This window comes from Falco cherrug, chromosome 3 (genome assembly GCF_023634085.1).
Source record: "Falco cherrug isolate bFalChe1 chromosome 3, bFalChe1.pri, whole genome shotgun sequence".
In the NCBI taxonomy this organism is placed as follows: Eukaryota; Metazoa; Chordata; class Aves; order Falconiformes; family Falconidae; genus Falco; species Falco cherrug.
In genome coordinates, this window is record NC_073699.1 from 99,339,393 (window position 1) to 99,361,683 (window position 22,291).

Sequence of the window (22,291 nt, forward strand, 5' to 3'; positions counted from 1 at the left end):
TTTTAACTGCTCAAGCTCAGTAGACTGTTTTCTTGTGTTTGGTTAAAGAAATGCAATGGACAAAAATAAATTACCTGGCTTATAGCTATTTATGGCCAGTTTTGAAGCTGTATAGTGAAGATTAACTAGCTCTCTGGCACTTGAGATTTTAATTTAAGCCACTGACATTGATTTAAGCATGTTGCCTGTAGGTAGTGAAAGGTTTTTTAGATACTCTGTTTGTGGCAGTATCTGCAAAGTAAACACAATTGAGATGCATATGAAATGTGAACTCCCCTCCACTGCACACACAAGAGCTGTTTGCCTTCTCCAATCACTGTCCCTTGTGCAAACACATTCAATTCAGAGCATGAAAATGGATGTATTAACCAGGGTTAACAGGGTTATTCATAACCAGTAAATACTCAGCTCTGGGTTGCACAGATGCAGCAGAACCTGACTTGATGTGAAATATATAACAGGACTCAGCTGGGCTGTCCAAAATGGATTCCCAGAACTCCCAAGGGGGATGCGATGATGTGGTGGTGATAACAAAAAAATATTTCAGTTGGATGGTGACGATAGGGGGGGACGAGTAACATTTTTTAACTTCATGATTTGTGTTTGCGTCAGCAATTGGCTCTGCCAAAAAGTCTGGCAGTGTCCGAGCAACTTTGAGATTTGTCACAGGAGGAGGACAATTCCTTGGCTGCAGTGTTGCCCACTCAGAGAGGCCTTTCCGCAAAGGAAGCTGAGTATTTCTGGTTACGTGGAAGCAAGATATTAAACTTTTAAATTGAATCTCTCTGGTCCTGAGAGAGCGTTTAGGTTGCCATTCTCCATGGCGAAACAGAACAGATTCGGATGTAACTGTCTGCAAAGCTCAGTCCCCAAAGCCGCGCTGGCATTTTCTGAAAGTGCTTCTGTGACCCGCTGCGAGCAAAGTGGTGTGAGGAGTTACATGCTCTGAATTTGCCCCTAGTATCTCTCTTCAGTGTCTTGGTTTACTCAGTATTTGCTTGGGGTTATTCTTCTTTTGCCTTGTCATTCTACTGAGAGTAAATGACAGATGAAGGCTTTTTTGGAATCCATTTACCTAAATATGATAGTCTTAAAGTAGGCTATATATTGAGTTAACTGTGGGGTTTTTTTAAAGAAGTGGGAATAGTATATTTTCTCAACGCCTTTTCTCCAGCTCTGTGTATGTAGATACCCAAACAAGGTAAGAACTTTTTGGTGTGTATTTAGAAAGTGTTATACTAACTCCTGATAATGGTGGACATGTTTAATTTTTCAGCATCTGAAACTTGTTTCAGTGGATGCTGATGCTAGTTGAGAGCGCCTTACAACCTCCCTGGTGCTCTGGTATCGCCAGTTGCTGTGGGAAAAACTTGGTAATATTTAAAAGCAGCTTTTCAGTAGCCAAGATGAGAAAGTACTGTGCTGAAGTTGTGAAGAAGAGAACACAAAGTACTTCAATGCAAGTAAAACTTTTATTTATTATTCTCTTTTCAGCAATGATGTAGACATGGAAACAGATCACTACTCCAATGGAGTTGCTGAGACTTCATCCAATGGCTTCCTAAATGGTAGTTCTAAACATGATCACGAAATGGAAGAATGTGACACAGAAATGGGTCTGCAGTGATATTTCTTACATTTTTATTAAGTGATGGCAACAAGGTTATGTTTTTACTTGCAATGCTTCCCAACTTGAAAATTAGGGGTATTAGTTCAAATCTTAATATTTTTTTTGGCTTGTTTTGCTATTAGATGTAAATTTTATAACCACTGATTTAGGTGGTCCAGTGTCAGTGTGAGAACAGGGGAAACTGGCGACTCGTGGATATTGAAATTAGCATCATTTCTAAGGAAGTACCCTTGAGAAGAAACATGCTTCTTCTCAAGAAGCAGTAGCATGCCTGGGTTCGGCTTGGCAGGTTGCTTCTCCCTCTTCCCCTAGTCCTCTTGCCATTCGTGGTTCTCATGGCACTCAACAGTAAGAGTGGAAACTCCAGATCACTTACATTGAAGAATGCAAAGTGCTAGTATTAAATGCTCAAGAAAAGAGCTGTATTTGGGAACTGAGATGTAAAAAACCAAGCAAGTTTTCCACCCAAAAAATACCCCGTTTCACATAATTGTGGTCTAACAAATAACTTCTACTTAACCTGTTTTTTTATACTGGTTGTACCTGTTGACATTAGTGACAAACGAATATTTAAATTCCCTCTGATGGCCAGCACACCATAAAAAGATCCTGTCCCCACCCAGTAAGGGCGGTCAGGTCATGTCGGTGCAGAGGGGCTGGGGCCGGGGCAGCGGTTGTTGCTGCTGCCCACCTCCCAGGGAGTGGAGGAATCCAGCCCAGCCGGTTCTGCAGTTGCAGAACTGTCTTCTCAAACCATAATGTGTCAGTTAATAATGTTTAAATGAAATGTGACACTTGGGAGGTCCCTGGTAAGCCTGGAGGATGCAGTGATACCCAGAGCCATCTGTGACCGCTGCAGAGCTGGGGGGGACGTGCTGCTGCTGACCACGCAGCTTTGCTGGTAAACACCAGATAACTGTTGCAAAGCAGCTCTAATTCTGCTCCAGCCCCGGAGGCGGGAGATGCGGATCGCCAGGCTGTTTTCCCTGCGTTACGTTCTGTAACTGGATAATAACAAGGCCTCGCTTCTTTACTCTCTTTGCAGCCTTTTCCACAGAGGCTGGCTGTGTCAGACAAGAAGCGGCTGCACAGGGCGCAGAGTTGTTTGTGGTGGTTGTTTTTTAATGTAGTTGTTTTCTGTCTTTGGAAAATGATGTCCTAGGTTGGGCTGCAGCTCACAACAAACACCGCTGCTTGAAGACTTGTGGGTGCTTCACCTTTGTAAAAAAGAAATGTGGCTCCTCAACCTACATTGTTTACCCTTCCCCACCCCCACCCCCCACCCGGTTTGAGTTTGGTGGGTTTTTTGCTTTTTGAGATATGAAGTATATACTCCTTAGTGTATGTAATGTTAAGTAGGTAGACTTTTTCCAGAGGTGATATCTAAGAGAGAAAAAAAAAAAAAGTGGCCACTTACAAATCCTTGTTTGAAATACTGGTCGAAACACATAGCATAGGTCAAAACAGAGAGCAATATTAAAATCAGAAGAATGATTTTGTAATTCAAGTGTACGTCCAAATTTTGATTTGGAACTCAATTCCGTTGCTGAAAAAAAGCGAGGAATGGATAAATGCCCCTCCCCCCTTTTTTTTACAGGTTGCTTTAGTTGTAAATTTAAAAAAAAGAAGGCAGAACTTTCAGAGATGCCAAGGGTTGATTTACTGTTCATAAACTGCATTAATATATTTTAAAATCACTCTTGGGGGGGAATATTGTAGAAACAAAAAGAAACCAATTGTAGGGTTTGGCTTGATTACCAAATGTAACAAAATGTCCAAATTATTAAACTAATACATTCTACAAGGAGTATGAACGGTCTAAGTGACCATCTTGTGGCAACACCCACGGTGGCTGTTGGGGCAGTTCAGGGGTTTTAACCCCCTAATTAGCAGTTCCAGATTCAGTTCCAGCACTTCAGAAGTGCAACACCAAAGCATTACCAAGGTAGAACTGCGTTGACAACTGCTTATTTTTGTCGTTAATAAACTCCCATAAAATTTTAGGGTAGAACTTGGTTTATAGTCAGTTTAAAATAACCATTGCAAAATAAACAGCGTGTGTAGACAGCCTTTGCTGTTAGTTAACTAAGTCTCTTTAACGTTCCTTAAGGAGCAGCTCAGCAGTGCTCGGTGTAGAACATTGTGGCAAGGTCTCTGCCCCCAGGGGCTTGCTTTCTGGGAAGGAGGTGTCTTCTGGGTGAAATCAGTGCAGATTCTCTAGGTCCATAGATCTGTTACTGTCCGCCCTGCTAGCGGTGATGATGACGATATCGTTTTTGCAGAAGTAGATTCAAGTCAGTTAAGACGTCAGCTATGTGGTGGCAGCCAAGCGGCGATTGAAAGAATGATCCATTTTGGAAGAGAATTGCAAGCAATGAGCGAGCAGCTAAGAAGAGAATGTGGCAAAAACACAGCAAATAAGAAAATGCTCAAGGTATGTGTGATCTTGGAATTGTGGGGGTGTTCAGGTGAACAACCGTGCCGCCCAGCAGCTTTCCGCAGCACGCGGCGCTGCAATACTGCTGGGCTTTATCTTCTGCCATTTTTAAAATTCTGTGTGTGTCTGAGAACAGTATTCTGCTCTTGGCTCCTGTCTTGCGCACGCAGCGTGTTCGCAGGGAAGGTAATTTCATACTGTAAGACAATTGAAACCAGAGGTGAATTTAGCACTTCCCTCTCATTTCTGACCATGTAGCTTGGCCTTGCGAGCCAAAGTGCCACTTTCAGCTCTTGTGATCCATGAACCGCAAGGAAGAGGATTGATACAGGTGCCTGAAATGTGCTCTTGTTAGTACTCTGCGTCTTGCTCAGTTCACCTTGGTTTGAGAATGCTCTGGAAAAAATTCCCCTGCCAAAGACTGAATGCGTGCAATTTTCAGTGTTTTCTCCTTCCCCATCGCTTCCTAAAACACCTCTAACTTTTTTTCTTCCTGGTGGGCAAAACACTGCTTGCTCAAAATGGCACAGGTCCTGCTACAGTTTTTTATCCTTTTGTATTGATGAAGGACACTGACAGTCACCTTTTAATGAATCCCTGAATCAAAATAATGGGTGAAGAAAGTAGCCCTCGTTTTCGCGAGTGCAGTGTAGCTGTGAGATACAGCGAACGTCATCTTTCCGCAGGACGCCTTCAGTTTACTGGCGTATTCAGATCCCTGGAGCAGCCCTGTGGGGAATCAGCTTGACCCGATACAAAGAGAACCTGTGTGCTCTGTACTTAATAGTGCAATACTCGGTGAGTAGGGCCTGGCGGGCTGCACGGTGGTGCGGAGCGCCTCGTGTCCCGCTTGGGGCTGGGTGGCTGACCCAGTCCAGCCGCGATGGGGTACGCTCTTGGTAAAAGGGGCGGGTTAACGGAGCGGGTGTCGTCACCCTTCTGGTGCAAAGCGAATCCGGGCCAGCTCAGCAGCGGTGCTGTGCCAGGGGGTTGGAAACGTCACCTTGTTCCTGCTCTGTCTTGCTGCAGGAGCAAGAGAGACATCTGGGCAGAGTGGTTGAAGCAAGCCGAGCGGTTGTCAGTGTTCAGCGCGTTGCTCTGAAATTAATCGGGCATTTTCACTGCCCCTGTGGTGCTTTTTCAGAGACTCACAACCTGCCAAAGCAGCCGCCGCTCGCCCTGGCGATGGGACAGGCGTCGCAGTGTCTAGGATTGATGGCTCGATCGGGGATCGGATCCTGCGCCTTCGCCACAGTGGAAGACTACCTCCACTAGCTATGCATTGGAAGGTCCGAAAGGTGGGGTGGCATGCTCCACGCGGAAGGTAGACCAGCTCGGCTGACTGGAATTTGGAATTTTAATTATGTACTAAGGACAAGTCTGTTGCTTTATGTTGCTTCCTAGTTTACAGCATGATGCAAATGATTTCTAACTTAGTGTTAGGAGAAAACTTCCATCTTTAAAACCTCTTAGACAACTAAGAGTTGAAACTATCACTGATAATGTCAGACATCTGGATTGACAAGTACTGATCCTTGAAATGATTGTCCAAAACAAACCAAAAATCCTGCTACCTTGTGGTGGGACGGAAGAGGAGATGTGGATGTTTTAGCATGTGGGTGATGTAAACGTCGAGCAGGATGACTTGCCAACCTCCACCCCCATTGTTACATAGTTCAATCAGTGTAATTTGCAAAATGCATAAACACCTGATGGTTTGGATATATAGTGTTGATGGGAAGAAATGATATTTTTTAATGTGTACTGTAAAACTTGAATTACTCAGGAGCTGAGTGAATATGTTTGTTGCTACTTACAATCCCAACCTGTTGATCTTAGTAGTTTTTTGTTTTAACATGGTCTTTTCAACTTTGTTTCCTTGTTTAACTACAGACAGCTTCTGTTGTGTAGACTCACCAGTTTAACTGTTGTATTATAACAGTATTACATGTCAACAGTGTGGTTATGACCTATTTATATAAAAACCAAATATTTAGTCAATTTACAGTCTTAATTTAATCTTTGTACACCTTGCATTTTTAAAAGTGCTTAAATAGTACTATATTGCAATAAAATGTAGTGATATCATAATTAACCAGCCATTAAAAACTTACTTCGACATACACGGTAGCAGGGACTTGTATGCTACGTCTTCGTGGTTCCTGAGGGAGCTCATTCAGCGCTCCCTGAAAATGGGGCTGGGGGGGAAATGTATCTTATTTTTCAAAAGCAATCGTCGGGCTGCACAGGGCGTCCTGCGGTGTGAGCGGAGTTGATGACTGAGGCATTAAGGATCCAGCCTTTCTTTAGAGATGCGACTGAACAGCCTGCAGTAACCAACTGCTGTGAGAGTAAGTGAAGCACCCAGAGCCGTAAGTACAACGTCGTTCATCTTTATTCTCTGCAAGGGAGCTCCCTCACGGAGGCAGCTCTACATGCCTGGGGGAAACACCAGCTGTTGTCAATGAGTATTAAGGATAGAGTTGCTTCCCCAGCCACTCCGCGACTGGGGAGGGAACAGGGAAGTCTGCTGGGATGCAGCCTGGTGCCTTCCGGGGGCTTGAGCTGGAAGCCGAGCGGTGATGGAGAAGTGGGGGAAACACCTTTGCCGTGTTCAGTAACAGTCAATAGCACCTTCTGAAGAAGCTGTCCTCATACTCAGTTTTTCATGTGTGCTGCGAGCCAACGCTTTTTAAACCTTGCTGCTCTTTCCTTTTTTTCTTGCCCTTGAAAGAAAAAAGCTGTCGGTTGCTGTTTCCTTAGCCCGGCTATGGCAGAAGCAGCAGCGCACTGATCACTGCGCATTTCAGAACAAAGCTGCCTGGGCCACTGACAAAGCCCCGTCACCTCACAGACCATGGGCGCCTTCCATGACGGAGGAGCAGCGCGTGGCTATAACCGGTGTGTGTCAAGTCTGTCCCCGTTTGTCTCTGTAGGGACATTTTTTAATGGGGAGAAACAGGCGCTATTTCCCTGCGCTCACACAGCAGGTCCAGCATCTTGGCAGCCCTGCTTTACGTTCTACCTGTCTGAAATTGTTTCCAACAGCTCAGAGGTTGTTAGAACAACAGTTAGTATTTATTTCTACAGATAAACATGTTGTTTCTTAATGTACGAAAAAGGAAGAAATTTTTTCCAAGCTGTGTGTCACGGAGCGCTCGCCGCACCCACTCGGGCTGTAGCGCGCTGCTGCCCTGCCCCAGCTCAGCTTCTGCAAGTTGGGAGCGAGATCCAGCCCTCCCAGGGGAACCGTGCTGGTGCTTTTAAAGTGTATACGTAAACCCATGCACAAAGTAGTACCTAGTCTGACTTTTCTGTACTCACCCCAAGATTTGTCCACAAACTGAACTGCTGCGCTCTTAACTGGTTTTTTCTTGTTTTCAAGGGAAAAAAACTCATTTGCTGAAACAGAGATGAGTGTTAATTACCAAGCTTAACCCAGGCAAACGCAGATGCAGGACCCCCCTGAGGACACTGCTTACCCTGTGCCCGGTTGGCATGTGGGCCGTAGAGCTGCGCCTTTACGAAGTCCAAGGCGAGCTGTTGGTGGAGGCCTGTAAAACTCTGATCTTTTAAGCGCACAGCTGTATAGTTTCCTTTTGACCTAGTTAAATAAGGAGATGTAAATCCCTGGAGCGCCCTTACAGACCCAGAAGGGGCCCGTGCTTTGCTACTCAAGCACAAGAGCAGCCAGTGCTGGTTTCTGACGCTCGGCCAAGCTGTGCAGCGGTATTAACAAAAAAATCAGACCAAGACTCTCAAGCTGTCCTCATGGCTTTGCGCCCCACGCAGTCCCTTGGGACCCCTGAACTAGTCCTACCAGAGGGTGCAGTTCCTCTGTAGGGACAGCAGGGACAAGAAACGGGGGAAGGAAAAGACAACTGAAAGGGAGGAGTAACACGGTGGCTACTGCTGTGCTTGTGGCTGCCCAGTTACATATACAGGATACAGAAGGACTATTTCTCATACAAATTTTGTGTGTGTGTAATATATATAAAAAAATATAACACTTAAAGGCACCATTAGCACATAAATACACTTTCTGAGAGGAGGAGCAACGGCAATGTGAAGGGAGCACTGTGAAGGGAGCACTGCACAGCTGCTGCGCTGCCCCCTCCCCCCCCCCGTGCAGGCAGGAGCACCCCCAATGTACCTGGCACCCTTTCCTTGCTTCTCTTTCTTCACCTGCCTTTGGTCTTGGCCTTGTCTCTGCTTCACAGCCCCACCTCCACTCTGTTTACCTACAATAAATTGAATAGATAACAGAAAAAAATTCCCAAATGTTACAAATTAAGAGCTGTAAGTGAGAGGAACAGGAATGAGATGAGTTCAGCTGTGAAAAGGTGAGGGGTCTTCTGTTAACAGGCATTTTTCAGCAGCTCTGACCAGTAAGAGGTGCTCTGAGAGGGTGGGCAGAGCCTGCCTTGGGGGAGCCCCGCAAAGTCCTGCTGGGCAGCCTGCCCCTGCCCTTCCCTTGGCATCAACACCAAAACCGGGATTCAGCACAGGACAAAACCTCAACACAACAGAGCAGCCACAAGTAACACACGAAGGGGAGCGCTGCTGCGGATTCGTCCTCAAAGTACTTTGGAGGCTTGAGTATTCAAGGCACTGTCCTGAGCCCATCTTGTTTGTGCCAAAACAGTAATAAAAGGAAGAAAAAGTAGCAGTTACACCATCCAGCTACATAATTATGTAAGGAATAGATGAGAGAATTGTTTTAAAAAAAAAAACCACATATGTTTTACAAGTACAGAGGGCTAGAAACCAGCAGTCATGGATGCTCCAGACTCTTCAATTTTCAGAATTAGAAAAAGTTACCTCATTTTTTACAGATGCTATTAAATCACAGCATGATGTGTAAAGTATCACGGCAACTAACAACTCTATCCAGGAATAGCCTTTATAACTTAAAGGCTAAGTATTCATCTCCCTCACGTAATCCTGGCTTTTCTGACACCTGCCCTTTGTTTCCTTAAACACCTCGGGCTCTTTCAACTGAAACCACTGTACAGCAGACCATTTCTGTACAAGGCACAGGACTCAAATTAAACGTGGCTTTAGATTTTTCCTCAGATACTTTTCCTTGGCAATGATCTGTTCAGTCAGTTCAGGTTTTGGACTTCCAGAAGAGCTCTGCACAGGAGCGCTGCCCCGCTGCTTCTCCAGCACAGGGATGCAATCCTGAGGGATTGGGAGAGCACCACACCACCAGTGCAAGCTGCAACATACGTACCTCGCTCAGCTGCCGCAGCCTGCTCATCAGGCCTGTGGGCCAAGAAGGCAAGAGGTTATTCCAACTCACACCCCCCTCTTTCACTCAAAGCCACAAACGCTCCGGCCTCAAGCCCAACCCCACACACACCAGGGCCCACCCGGAGGGGCCATACAGGCTCACCTGTGCTCACCGGGATGGTGGGGTGGCCGTGGCTGGTGCCCACCAAGCCACTCAGCAGAATGAGGGGGGGAAAACAAGATGGCAAACACCCCAAAACTTGTGGGTCAAGATAAAGGCAGTTTAATGAAGCAACAGCCAAAGTTGTGGAAGTGAAGGAAAACAGAAGAAGTTCTTTTCTACTTCCCATGAGAGGTGATGTCCGGCTGCTTCCTGGGAAACAGGGCTTCAGTGTGTGCAGCGGATGCTCCAGAATATGGACATGGTAAATGACGAATGCTCCCCCTCCTCCCTGCTCTGAGCTTTTATATCCGAGCAGGCTGCAATGGCCCTTTGGCCACCCTGGGTCAGCTGTCCTGGCTGTGTCCGTCCCCTCCGCCCCGAGAGCTTGCCCACCTCCCGGTGAGGGGGGCTGGAGCCAGCCCTGAGGCCGTGTGAGCGCTGCCCGGCAGGAGCCAAAGCGCTGCGGTGCTGCCACCGCCTCCCCTGCGATCGCCAGCCCCCCCCCGCGCCCCTCCCCCCCCGCTCGCCCCCTCACCCTGCGGGCGGCGCGGCGGCGGCCAGCTCCTGCAGCACGGCCTCGGGCAGCAGCTTGCGCTTCTGCGGGGAGAGAGGGGGTCAGCGGGGGTCGGGGGACGTCAGTGCGAGGGGTGCGGGCCGGGCCCCCCTACCTTCTGCTCCGCGAACAGCTCCTGCCGCCGCCGCCGCTTCTCCTTCAGCAGCTCCCGGTGCCTGCGGGGAGGCGGGAGGCGCCGTCAGCGTGGCCCCGGGGCTGGGCTGGGGCGGGGTAGGGGTGGAAGGGTCCGTACCTCCGGGCCGCCTCCCCCACGCGCTTCCGCTCGGTCTGGGCCGCCTCCCGTGCCGCGCCGAAGGCCACCTCCTCCGGGGCCTCGTCCTCCGAGGAGGCCGGGCCCAGCAGCGCCGCCACCTTCCCCCGCCGCGCCATGGCCGCGCGCCGCCCGCCCCGCCCCCTGACCCGGCAGCGCTCCGCCGCCTTCCGGCCACGCCCCCGCGGCCCCGGCCCGCCCCCGCCGCGCGCGCAGACACAGAGGAGGGGCGAGGGGGGGCGGAGCCCTGGGGCGCGGCGGGACCGGCCGCCCGTTTATTGCCCGGTGTGGGGGGACGGGACGGGACACACAGACATGGAACGGGGGAGGGGCGGGGCACACAGGCACGGCCCGGGGGAGCCCCCCGGCCCCCGCGGCGCTCAGGCGATGATCTCGGTCGGGTGGCGCGCCAGCGCCGGCGGCAGCGTGCTCCCGCAGGGGCCCGGGAAGTGAAACCTGCAAGGAAGCAGCCGGCTGAAGGGGCGGGCGGGCAGCCCCCGTCCACCCCCGGCACCGGGCATAGCGTTCCCCCAACCCCCGGCACCGGGCAGCGCCCCCCACCCCCCCCCCGCACCGGGCATAGCGTTCCCCCAACCCCCGGCACCGGGCAGCGCCCCCCAAACCCCGCACCGGGCAAAGCGTCACCCCCCACCTCCGCACCGGCACCGGGCAGCGCCCCGCACTCCCCACGCATCCGAGGGTGGGGGTCGGTGTCGGGGCCGCGCTGCCGCTTCCCGGTGGGCCGAGGCACGCCTGCACCCTCGGGGTGGGCCGGTCCCCCGGCAGCCCAGCGCCCGCCCGCACAACCCGCCTCTGAAGCACGGGGGCCGCGCGCCCCAAACAGCGTTTGCTTCAAACTCCCCCCACGCGTTGGGCGTTTTTAACGGAAGACGGAGCCGAACGGCCTCACCTGAACCTGCTGGTGGCGGGCGTAGCTTCCGTGTTGAACTCCGCCACCGGCACTCCCCGGGCGGACACCTGAGGGGCGAACATCGCGGCAGGGTACACCACCGAGGAGGTCCCCACCTGCAGGGCCAGGGGACACAACCACAGGTGGGGCAAGGCCGGCAGTTAACGGGCAAACCCGACCAACCCGCAAGGTGAGGACCCCCCCGGCATGCTGGATGGGCACAACCGCTAAAGCTCGGAGGATCCCTAACAGAAATGAAACCAAACCAGGATCTATATTCAGCGTCGCTGTATATATAGTTACTTAGTATAGCATAAGAACTGGGATTTTTTCCTTTGAGGCAACCCAAAGAAGCCCATTTGTGGATTATAACGGTACGTCAAAAAAAAAATAAATATCCCAGAAACACAAAATGGCAGACTTCGCCATCAGGAAAACAAAACAAGATGTTCCTTCTGTTACTTGACATCATTCTGTGAAGGGTACACAATATTCTGGGCGAGTGCTTTGGTCAGCAATCCGGAACCTACATGGCACGTAAATAACCTCACAAAAAAAGCAGCACATGCTAACAGCTAGCTACCTTCTTAAAGCATTTTTTTTTAACTGAGCAACAAAATAATCATATAATCACTGCTTGAGAAATTCAACAGCTAAACGGTATTAGCCAGCCTCTAATACTCGAGCTGCTAACAGCCGTGCACACCAAACGCAGACTGCAGACGCCAGCTGAGCAAGATGCACCATGCCAAACCCACTGATTTCCAAGCACTACATGTAGATTTTCAAACTTCACAGTCTTCTACTATTTTACACTTGACACTAAGGAGTCCCTCCAGGGCTTTCAGTTCCCTCAGGGAAGCAGAGATGCATCTCCTTTACCCAGGAGGTACAGCTCCAGCATGGCTTCCCTGCCGGTTACAAGGCACGGTAACAAAAGCGTCACTCACTACCAAGCAGAGGTCGCAGATGTCAAGCTCCTTCTCAACCTCTGTGAGGATGTCAGGATCCAGGGTTTCGCCAAACCACACAACGTGGGGACGGAGGAGCCCGTTGCAGCCATCCTCCTCACACCTGTTCAAAGATCACAAAGGGACAGCGTTATGCTGCTGATGCAGACGCTTCAAGCTGCAACACGGCACAGCAGTTTTCATTCTCATCTGGGCTCCTCACCTGCCCTCACCTTTCTCCCTTTTCTTTCGCAGCCCTCCCCCCACCTTCCTCCACCGCGTGCGGGACTGGAGGCAGCTGATGCCGTGCTGCACACGTGTTGGACGTACACACACGCTGCCTGCTCACACCGAATGGGTTGCTGAACAGTTGTTCATCTCAAGATACTTAATCGTGTCTTCCCCTTAACTGAGCTTCTGAAATCCATGAAACATAAACCATAGCGTGTGCTACAGACCTCGGCCTCCATCAACTTTAAAAAAAATGGCCAACAGGTTTTTAAGGAGAAAGTGAACTGCAAGGCAGAAGCATCGCATTAGCCTCTTCTCCTTAGGAACCATAGGAAAACTTTGGTGGCTTCTCGCACCTGCAGCTAGCTACGGCAAAGTTCCAGCCGTTGTAAAAAAAGCACTGTGGCACACTGAGTGCCTGGCAAAGGACTACGCAGTGGTTGTACCCAGACTAACAGAAGGTGGCACCTGCAAAATAACAAAATGTTTACTGTGTAGGACATCATGCAAATCTCCTACTACTCCACTTACTACAAAACCCATGAATTTTGGCATGCTTCAGCTTGATGCTCAAGTACACAAGCATGCAATCCCTTTAGCATCATGGTAAACTTCTAGGACACACTCCTGTTGTCCACCATAACTTTAGACTCTGTTCTCTGGGGCAAAGTCCCATGCTTTTTCTCCTGTAGAATGTCTCTGCGTCCTTCCAAAACTAGGTGAGCAGTAACATAAGCCTCTGAGATGCACAAAGCATGAAGAGGTAACAGCGAAAAACAAAGCAATCCATACGTACTGAGGAAGGTCTTCAACTGGAATCACGGCGTCTTCTGTTTCAGGATCTGGAGCCCTGAAGTTACAAAATGGAAATACATATTCAATTGTACAAAGTACGCTTTATACATTAATAAAAACAGCATTCTCTAAAGCACATTCTCCAATCAAGGAATCTTTGCAACTTCAGCCAACTTCAACACCTACTACAACCCCGAAATACCACATGCAGGGCGGGCAGACATTTGTCCAGAATAACCCCAGAGCTAAGCAGCTGGAACAAGCTGGTCAAAGTCTGTCAAAGGCACAACAAATATTTATGTAGCTATCTGGTGAAATGTAAAGGGAAAAAAACCCTAAAAATCTATGAGCATATGCCTGTCCTGTCCCCTTGCCCCCCTTTTTTTTAATGGCAAAAGAGGATGGCTAGAAAAAGGACTGACTGATTCTTCTGCAACTTTTTAGGTTGCAGAAATCCTGGTAACTGATGCTTCCCTCCTGATTGTGTCACACATCTGTACATTAAAGACCTGTAATCACGAGAATCTTATTGATGACTTGAAGGACAAAAGCTACTAGGTGCTCAAGAGATGCAGAAAAGGACAAGAAATGTATCAGGTGATGACAGTCCAATTATAAGGAATACGCATCTGGTTTAATAAAAAACCTGGAAGGTGAAGGAGATGGGAGTAAACACACATTGTCAAGGAGTACAGTTAGTTGATGTCCAATATAAGAGTTTCAGACCATCTGAAATAGTTCTAATTAAAACATATATAATGATGTGCTAACTTAGAGGTTAGCAGTTACTCATTCACAGGACTGATGCACCAGAAGGCTGCGCTGCCAGCCAGCCAGAGCTGGGCAGGCTGGAGAGCTGGGCAGAGAGGAACCTCATGGAGTTCAACCAAGGCAAGTGTCGGGTCCTGCCCCTGGGCAGGGACAGCCCCACGCACCAGCACGGGCTGGGCTGGCCTGCTGGGGGGCAGCTCTGCGGGGAAGGGCCTGGGAGTGCTGGGGGGCAGCAGTGTGCCCAGGTGGCCAAGGGACTGGTGGGATCCTGCGGGGCATGAGGAGGAGCGTGGAGGGGATCCTGCCCTCTGCTCTGCCCTGGTGAGGCACATCTGGAGTGCTGGGTCCAGTGCTGGGCTCCCCAGTTCAGGAGACAGGGAACTGCTGGGGAGGGTCCAGCAGAGTCTGTGAAGATGATGAGGGGTCTGGAGCACCTCCCTGACGAGGAAAGGCTGAGCGAGCTGGGCCTTTGCAGCCTGGAGAAGACTGACAGGGGATCTTGTCAAGGTCTACAAATATTTTAAGGGCGAGTGCCAAGAGCATGGGGCCGGGCTCTTTTCAGTGGTGCCAGTGACAGGACAAAGGGCAACAGGCACAAACCGCAACATGAGAAGTTCCATCTGAACATGAGGAAAAACTTTCCCTTGAGGGTGCCAGAGCACTGAACAGGCTGCCCAGAGAGGTTGCGGAGGCTCCTTCCCTGGAGACATTCAAAACCTGCCTGGACGTGACTGTGCAACCTGCTCCAGGTGACCCTGCTTGAGCAGGGGGTTGGACAGAATGATCTCCAGAGGTCCCTTCCAATCCCAACCAGTCTGTGATTCTGTGAGTTATGGTATCATGGGCTCTCACTGAAGTCACCAAGCAGTACACTCGCCTTTCAAAACAGTTGTGTAAAATTTAAGCAGTAATACTATTAAAGTAAAACGAGGTGGTTGGCTGAAACTCCTGTATGCTCCTAAAATGGCCCCTTTTCTACAAGAGCAAAGTAGAAAATACAGAGAGTTTACGAGGCAGACGTATTACCCTTTCCCAGCCAACGCAGGGCATATTGGACTCTTGTAATTCGCAGCTATGTTTCCACAGTTGGTGCATCGAGTTTTAAATAAACTACCTGAAACACAAAGAGGAAACACCAGGCAGGGATGAAGCGATTTCTCCGAGGCACGGCTGTACAAGGAAGTTGTTGTGTTCATCCTAGACGGCCTTTATTTGACTTTGAAGATTATACCTTGTGGGTAGCTTACTACAGGAACTTTAACAGCCAAGTGCTGAAAACTGGCAGCATTATGAATGAAATGCTGTTTACACAGCACTTACACATGCTTTTGTTCAGCAACCCAAGGTGAGCAGCATCACAATAACTGCACAGACCAGGCCCAGCTAAGACAGACACAAGCCTTCCAGCTAAAAGGCTGCAGTGAACAACAGCAACAGCCTCTCTAAGCTACGATTTATCGCCTTGTTCTACGTCACAACGTGAATAATACACAGCCTCCTAACAATATTTCAGAGGAAATTCATTATTTAAAGTATCACCGAGGGAGATGTTTTCCATTTATTTCCATTTATTGCTTTTCCCCCTAAATCAGAAATGTATTCTTAAAAAAAAAAAAAATACTCGTTAACACTGTTTTGTTTTACGCAAAACTCCTCAAGCCCAAGACTTTTGTAGCAGTAGTAATGTGCTGTAGAGATGTGCAATATTACCAAGACTTTAAAATAGTTTCTTTTTGTAAAGAAGGAGGACAATCAAAATTAAACTATACCCAAGGCTTTATCCTTGGATCCACAACTGCAAACAACTTCGTGCAGCTCTCCTGGGTCCAGATCACAAAGTAGCGGTACGAAATCCCATTTAAACCTCTTGTGATACTTAAGTTAAAAAGCATTATACTGCTGGATGGGACTGTGTCCTGGGAGACCTCCGCCCTGTGGCAGGGCCTGTGGAGTGGAGAAAGGAGGAGTGGGGGCACCTCAAAGGATGGGGAAGGGCCTCCCCACCCTCGTTCTTTCCACACCTGTATATTTCCTCAGACCAAAAGCCCCACTGACCCCCACCCACTGCACCTGCCTTGTGCTCCTCTGGCATTTGCACAAGAGGGCAGGAGCGAGGAATGCCACTAACAACAGTGAAGACAGAGGGAATGCCAGTGGGTGTAGGAGAGAAAGGCAAGGAAATCTCATTCATTGCCAGCCCCTTCTTCCTCCTGTAGCCAAGGACTGCACAGGTGGGTCTTTAAAGGACAGGACAGGGCACAGGGAAAGCACCGGGGCTCGTCAGACTGGTCTCGCTGGTACACTCTTTACTGGCAGCAATACTGGTCTGGCACGACCACTACCACACAGTGGAAGTCCTCATAGATTATTTTCTCCTCTTCTAAGCAAGATCAGCAAACGTCAATATCCACATGCACTCAAGTGGATCCAAGGCAAAACTAAGCAAGCAGGAAGGGAGAACCAGTTCCTGTGTACTGTCAGAATCCATTAAAAAAGAAAGATGAGAAAGAGAGGCTGTGAAGTACCCAAAACAACTTCTGAAAGACAACAGGGTGATACTGCAAATAACCTGATGTGGGTTTCTATCATTTGAAAGACAGATTTCTTTTCTCCCAGTACTTATCCCGCTCTCTCTTCTCCCCGCCCAGCTTTGCTGGCCTGCAGCAGCCAGGTAAGCTGATTCTTACCATGAATTTCTAAGAGGTGCTTTGTGCCTGCCTTTCTGTGCAGCTCATCAATATTCTGAGTAATGACCACAACGCTCCTTCCTTGCTTGCTCAGTCGCCTTTCGCACTCTGCAATGGCAACATGTGCAGGATTTGGATGTTTACTCAACATCACTTCCCGGCGGTAATGGTAAAATTCCCATACACGAGAAGGGTTTCGTGCAAAAGCCTCCGGAGTAGCCAGCTCCTGGAAAAGACATTAACAATTCATTCCACCAACAAAAGGACAAGACAATCCCCTCCCCAGGCTGAAGCCTGCTGCCATTGACACTGCTACCAGCATAACAAGATCATCAAAAGATGATTAATTATAACCAGATGCAGTTGACAAGAATATAGCTCGATAGTCCTTATGCAGATGACAAATCTAAAGTATCTTATCAAATGAGGAAATAATATCAGTAGTGTGGTACATGGCTTGACATAGTACACTCAGACCTTATTCTGTGCTGCCCTACTGAACTATTTGGAATTTAGTACATCACAAAGATGAGATATTTCAATGCACACGATTTTTAGCATTCAAAACTCTCTTTTCCACACCAGCCATAAAACTCAGCATCATGTGGATATATTTCCTTCACTAGCAATTTCTTTTCTGCCTTAACTTAATCATAACACAAGCCAAATTACAGCCATTGTCAAAACCAAAGTCTAACGCCTTGTCTTTTATGTGCCGGTAAAATCTAAGCTATACTTTTCACAACAACTTTAAATTTTGCCTTATCTTTTTTTAAAACATGGAGTAGCTCAGTCTAATGCTTCAATGCACACTTCTACGGATATAAAACCACCAAATGCAAGCTTTCTGATGCAGAAGAGCCAGGCATTTATACACACCCATGCTCTGTTTGAATTGACAGTCGCCGAAAGAAAAAACGCATCTTTAGATTTGAACCATCTTGAAAAACTCATCCCTCTGACTCCTTTACAACTTCTTCAAATCTTACATGAATGCTGCCATTAAAAACCATAATGAAAGCAAACATGATTGCAGTGTTTGGGACAGCAGTTACTGACAGTATAACAGTTACCTGGAACATCTGCGGCACCATGCAGGGTCAGACTCACAAGGCACCTATACAACTCACACATTTCGGTGCTCACCGCTGCACCACTGCACCCCACAGTGTCTGCTTCCACCTCCTCTCCCACCCCAGGGGCTCCCAGCACTGGCACGATCACACCAGCAAGAGAGAGTTTGTGGGAGAGTTCAAGCCTACGAGGAACCCTGCCCCCAAACAAACAAAAATCCTAAACCATTTTTAAAGAGTATTATAAGAAAGCGAGATTAAAACAACTAGGTGTTTTGGTAGAAGTTTCTTCAGAGTTTGAAACAGGAAAGGCCCCACGAGGTAGGAAAACAGCGAGGGTGTCAAAAGATGAGCAAACAGCTAAGCTGCAAGGCAGCAAGAAAACAAGGAAGATAGAAAGACCCAGAGCTATCTGCAAGAACACTGTTTTTCCCGAACAACCAATAAACCAAATGACAGAGAAGAAGAAGGGGCAGCTGCGCAAAGCAGGCCCCCAGGGCACGAGGGAGAGCTGCAGGCACAGCTGCAGGGAGAGCATGTTCTGTCCCTACCACAGCACTTCCACCTTCAAAGGTACCGTCCTCTGACCCCTCTCGCTCAGCTGCCCGATGGGCAGAGCAGCACAGCGACGCAGAGAGCAGCACAGCGACGCAGCTATGCAGCTGCTGCCACCAGTACCTACCTGGGCTTGCCACTTTCTCCAGAAACCTCCAGCCCCTCTGAAAGTAGGAACTCCACTCTCCGCACTGACGCCGGCTCCTGTGATAATGGCTATATGCTTCGCTTTGGCAAACACTTCTCGAAAATCGGCCATATCTGTGTGTGAGAAGAAAAAAACAAATGACCATTCAAATGCTTATACTTTTATTTAAGAGGCCATACAGACAGTGCTGGCAAAATTATGCATCCAGAAATGGCTTCCATGTACACCTCCCGCGACTTTAACTTCAGAATACTAATTTGTTTCTGTATATTAGAATTTGACAGGCAATTCCTGGAGATCCTCAAAAATGTATGTGAGCAAGCTCAGTAGGCCAGCATATATTAAACCATGACTATACTCAATATTTGAAAGACAGAGCATTATACCAAAACCCCACACTAGATGCTACCCCGATAACAACTGTTGCCAACACCAGCCAGGCACTGTTTGCTTCCTAACTGTAAGGTAAGAACCTGAGAAAAAAAAATTATTTACATTTAGCTACAAAGTATCACCTTCAAAATTAAGGTAATTTGGGAAAAGACATTTCCTTCTGAGGCATCTTGCCCATTTTCTAGGTTTGCAATTGCATTTTCTATTTTTGAATGTATGTTCCCTCCATTTTTCCCTGCGTGGTAAAGTAACTGGGAAAAAGATGGGAAATCTCCTTTGTGGTTTTCTACAAGTCAAAACAAGATTAAAAAGGAACAGGTTAACCACAGAGAGAGACAAATTCTCTTCCAGTTTACCTCAGATACTAATTTTAAAGCAACATATCTTAGAATCACAGAACGGCTGAGGTGGGAAAGGACCTCTGGAGATCATCCAGTCCAAACCCGCTGCCTAAGCAGAGTCAGCCACAGCAGATCATCCAGGAGCATGTCTAGTCAGGTGGGTTTTGAGTTTTTCCCAGGATGGAGACTCCACCACCTCTTTCTGCACAACCCATTCCAGTGTGTGACCATCCTCACAGTAAAGGAAAGAAAAAAAAAAAGAAAAGAAAAAGTGTTTTCTTGTGTTCAGATGGAATCTTGTGTGTTTTCATTTGTGTCCATTGCCTCTTGTCCTGTCACTGGGCACTACTGAGAAGAGTCTGCCTTGTCTTTGTTCCCTCCCACCAGATGTGTTTATGCATTGACAAGATGCCCCCAAGCCTGGTCTCCTCCAGGCTGAAGAGCCCCGGCTCTCCCAGCCTCTCCTCATATGCCAGATGCCCCAAGTCATTAATCACCTCTGTAGCCTTTTGCTGGACTCTCCAGTACGCCTGTGTCTCTCTCATACTGGGGAGCCCAGCACTGGACCCAGCACTCCAGGTGTGTCTCACCAGGACTGAGCAGAGGGGACAATGTCTACCAGGGCCCTCAATGTCTTTTCTGCGGAGCTGCATTCCAGCAGGTTGGCCCCAGCCTGTCCTGGCGCCTGCGGTTATTCCTTGCCAGGGCAGGACCTGGCACCATCATCCATTTGCTGAAATTCAGGAGATTCCTCCCAGCCTACGTCCCCAGCCTCTCAAGGTCCCTCCGGGTGGCAGCATGACCCTCTGGTGTATCAGCCAGTCCTCCCAGCTTTGTATCTAGATACTTGCTGAGGGGGTACACTGTGCCCCATCATCGAGCTGATTAACAAAGATGTTAAACGCTACTGGCCCCATTACTGACTCCTACAATATGACCCTAGTGACTTGCCTCTAGGTGAACTTAGAGCTGCCGATCACAACCCTAACCTTCACAATTTACTATGTGGTTCATTTTGGGGTGGGGTTTTTTGGTTGGGTGGGTGGGTTTTTTTAACCAGAGGCAGGTAAGTTTTGACGAGGAGAGTCAGTCTTTGGAAAAGTCCCAAGACCCACTGGGCAGAGAACACTATGATTCTGATGCCCCATCTGCTGTCATACACCAGACCTCACAAGCTCTTGAATTTGTGAAGAACAGGCCAACAGTCCCCTTGGTCTGGTCTCCCGGCTCTGACAGCAGCTGAACACTGATGCTCAAAGCAGAGAAAACAAGTGCATCTTGGCTACCCAGCTGCCAGGGGTTTCGTTGTTCCACCTGTGCCGTTCTGCCTGCCGATCTTGAGTTAAGGCGCATCCTCAAATTAAAAAACAAAACCAAAACACACCCCACCTCACCCCCCAAACAGAGAGAGAGTATTTACTACCGCTTGAGCGAACAGTCTGCCTGGGGTTACCCAATATCCCGCTACTCAGTTGTTACAAATGCTCGAGGTCCTCCATAATTCTTGTACAAAGAAATAAGGAGCGACTTTTATTACCCATTAGGATTATGAAAAGGAAATGCAATTAACTAGTGCATGTTAATGTGCATCAATTATAAGTGCTAAAACCATGCTACCAGGCAATCGTCCTGACTATGCCAGGGTTTTGGGAACTACATGTAATACAGGCATAGAAGACAAATTTTAGCAGCTGGGGGGGGGGAAATCCACTTTTCACTCTTCTAAACATTTTGAATTAAACTATAGACTTCACCTATGACACGAAACCTTCTAAAATTTCAAATTAGCTTGAAAACCCACCTGGGGTACTAAAGCAAACAAACAGATATCTTACTTGAACTGGGACGAGCCATTTCCCAGCAAAACTTCTGTTTCTTTGAAGAGGCAGCCTTAAATCCAGAATACACTTGGGAAACCAGCCTTCTAGAGGTAAATTGAACGAGACTCATCAGCATCCCTCAAAAGTATTTCACCTGCAAAGAAATAAATTAAATGCCAGAGGCCTGTTCAGGGACCAAGCTCCCTGTAAGGAAACCTCTGTAAAATAAAGATGAAAGTATTATTCCTTGTTTTCTCCCACATCTTGACCTCCCCCACACACACCGCAAAGCACAGCCACCACAAACCCAAGCCCCTCCAACCGGGATGACTGGTTTTACCTGGTTATACAAACCAAAGCCCACCGAGCCCTTAAAATAACATTTGCTAAGGCACAAAACGGTACCGTGACGGATTATTTTCTTAAATAACTGAACCTCCACCATAGCGTCTGACGGAAAAACAACTCGCAGGAAGCCGGCGGGCAGTTTCAGGGGCAGGGTTGGCCCGGGGTGCTGAGCTGAAGCGAGCGGCCACCTCACGGAGGCCTGAGGAGAACCGCGCCGGCGGAGGGAGACGCGCTGAGGGGGGGGAGGGGGGGGCGGCGTCCCCCCGCTCAGCGCGTCTCCCTCCGCCGGCGCGGTTCCCCTCAGGCCTTCCCTACGTCCGCGGGTTCGCGCCCCGCCGGGTGTCCTTACCTCAGCGGCGGCGACCGCGGCTGTAAGACGCGGAGGGCCGAGGCGTGCGGCGCCTCACGTCCCGCCCTGGGTTTCCTGAGGGGGCGGCCCTGGCTGCGCTCCGCCCTCGGTCACTGAGGTACGTGAGGAAGAGGGTGGTGTGGAGGGAGGGGAGGGATGGAGGCAGCGCAGCTCTCCCAGCGGGGAGCTTTCCCTACTTGGAGGTCTCAGGGAATGGCGCTAGGAGAACGTATTAGGTTAAATTATACATAGGTCGGGAAAAGCTGGATGTTTTTTCGAGTACCGCCGGTCTGCGGCCCACCTAGGTTGGGAAAAGCTGGATGTTTTTTCTAGTACCATCAGCCAGAGGCCCATCCTTAGGCATCCACAGTTTACGTGTTCACCCTCAAAAGTCCTGGACGCTGCTTTACTAGCACGTCTCTGACAGCTTACACTTTCCACGGTTTTTTTATGAGGAAAGCTGTTGTTAAGATTGTTTTCCAGCAGAAACATGCCAGCAACCACTTTACTCCAGCCTTTTCCCCTCCACCCTTCCCCAACAACTCACCAGTCCTTTTCACTCAGCCTGAGATTTGACGTTTTCTCCTTCCAGTTCCATCAATTGCCAGCTACACAGATGAAGAGGTCCCCA

General features: G+C 48.8%; 3 protein-coding genes across 7 annotated transcripts in view; 1 reads left to right on the plus strand and 2 right to left on the minus strand.

Moving 5' to 3' along the window:
• The window catches only part of RANBP9 (RAN binding protein 9), a 40,890-nt gene extending 34,700 nt beyond the window's left edge, over positions 1-6,190 (plus strand). Inside the window, exons 11-14 of one of the 3 annotated variants that reach the window (XM_055705432.1) lie at positions 1,495-1,568; positions 3,913-4,064; positions 4,754-4,865; positions 5,212-6,190. In XM_055705432.1, coding sequence (XP_055561407.1) covers positions 1,495-1,568; positions 3,913-4,064; positions 4,754-4,865; positions 5,212-5,342 — 469 coding nt within the window. In that variant the 3' untranslated portion in view covers positions 5,343-6,190. Of the gene's footprint in view, positions 1-1,494; positions 1,663-3,912; positions 4,065-4,753; positions 4,866-5,211 lie in introns of those variants that run through there. The other 2 variants (XM_055705431.1, XM_055705434.1) reach the window with 2 other exon arrangements.
• Positions 6,191-6,444: 254 nt separating this feature from the next.
• NOL7 (nucleolar protein 7) lies at positions 6,445-10,415 on the minus strand. Its single transcript, XM_055705438.1, has 8 exons — positions 10,272-10,415; positions 10,134-10,194; positions 10,001-10,062; positions 9,304-9,335; positions 8,221-8,308; positions 7,550-7,671; positions 7,392-7,469; positions 6,445-6,793 (listed from the first exon to the last, which is right to left on the minus strand). Exons 1-8 carry the CDS (start codon positions 10,406-10,408, stop codon positions 6,726-6,728), a joined length of 648 nt encoding a protein of 215 aa, XP_055561413.1. The 5' UTR covers positions 10,409-10,415; the 3' UTR covers positions 6,445-6,725.
• A 108-nt stretch (positions 10,416-10,523) lies between these two features.
• On the minus strand, positions 10,524-21,773 carry SIRT5 (sirtuin 5). Of its 3 annotated transcripts, none has more exons than XM_055705435.1 (9): positions 21,661-21,773; positions 20,979-21,117; positions 18,389-18,522; positions 16,634-16,859; positions 14,973-15,060; positions 13,177-13,230; positions 12,150-12,273; positions 11,200-11,315; positions 10,524-10,745 (listed from the first exon to the last, which is right to left on the minus strand). In XM_055705435.1, the coding sequence occupies exons 2-9, from the start codon at positions 21,097-21,099 to the stop codon at positions 10,670-10,672; spliced, it is 939 nt and encodes a 312-aa protein (XP_055561410.1). In that variant the 5' UTR covers positions 21,100-21,117; positions 21,661-21,773; the 3' UTR covers positions 10,524-10,669. The 3 variants fall into 3 exon arrangements, with proteins under 3 accessions (XP_055561410.1, XP_055561411.1, XP_055561412.1); XM_055705436.1 differs by lacking the exon at positions 21,661-21,773 and adding an exon at positions 21,400-21,530; XM_055705437.1 differs by lacking the exon at positions 21,661-21,773 and adding an exon at positions 21,304-21,508.
• Positions 21,774-22,291: the final 518 nt, after the last annotated feature.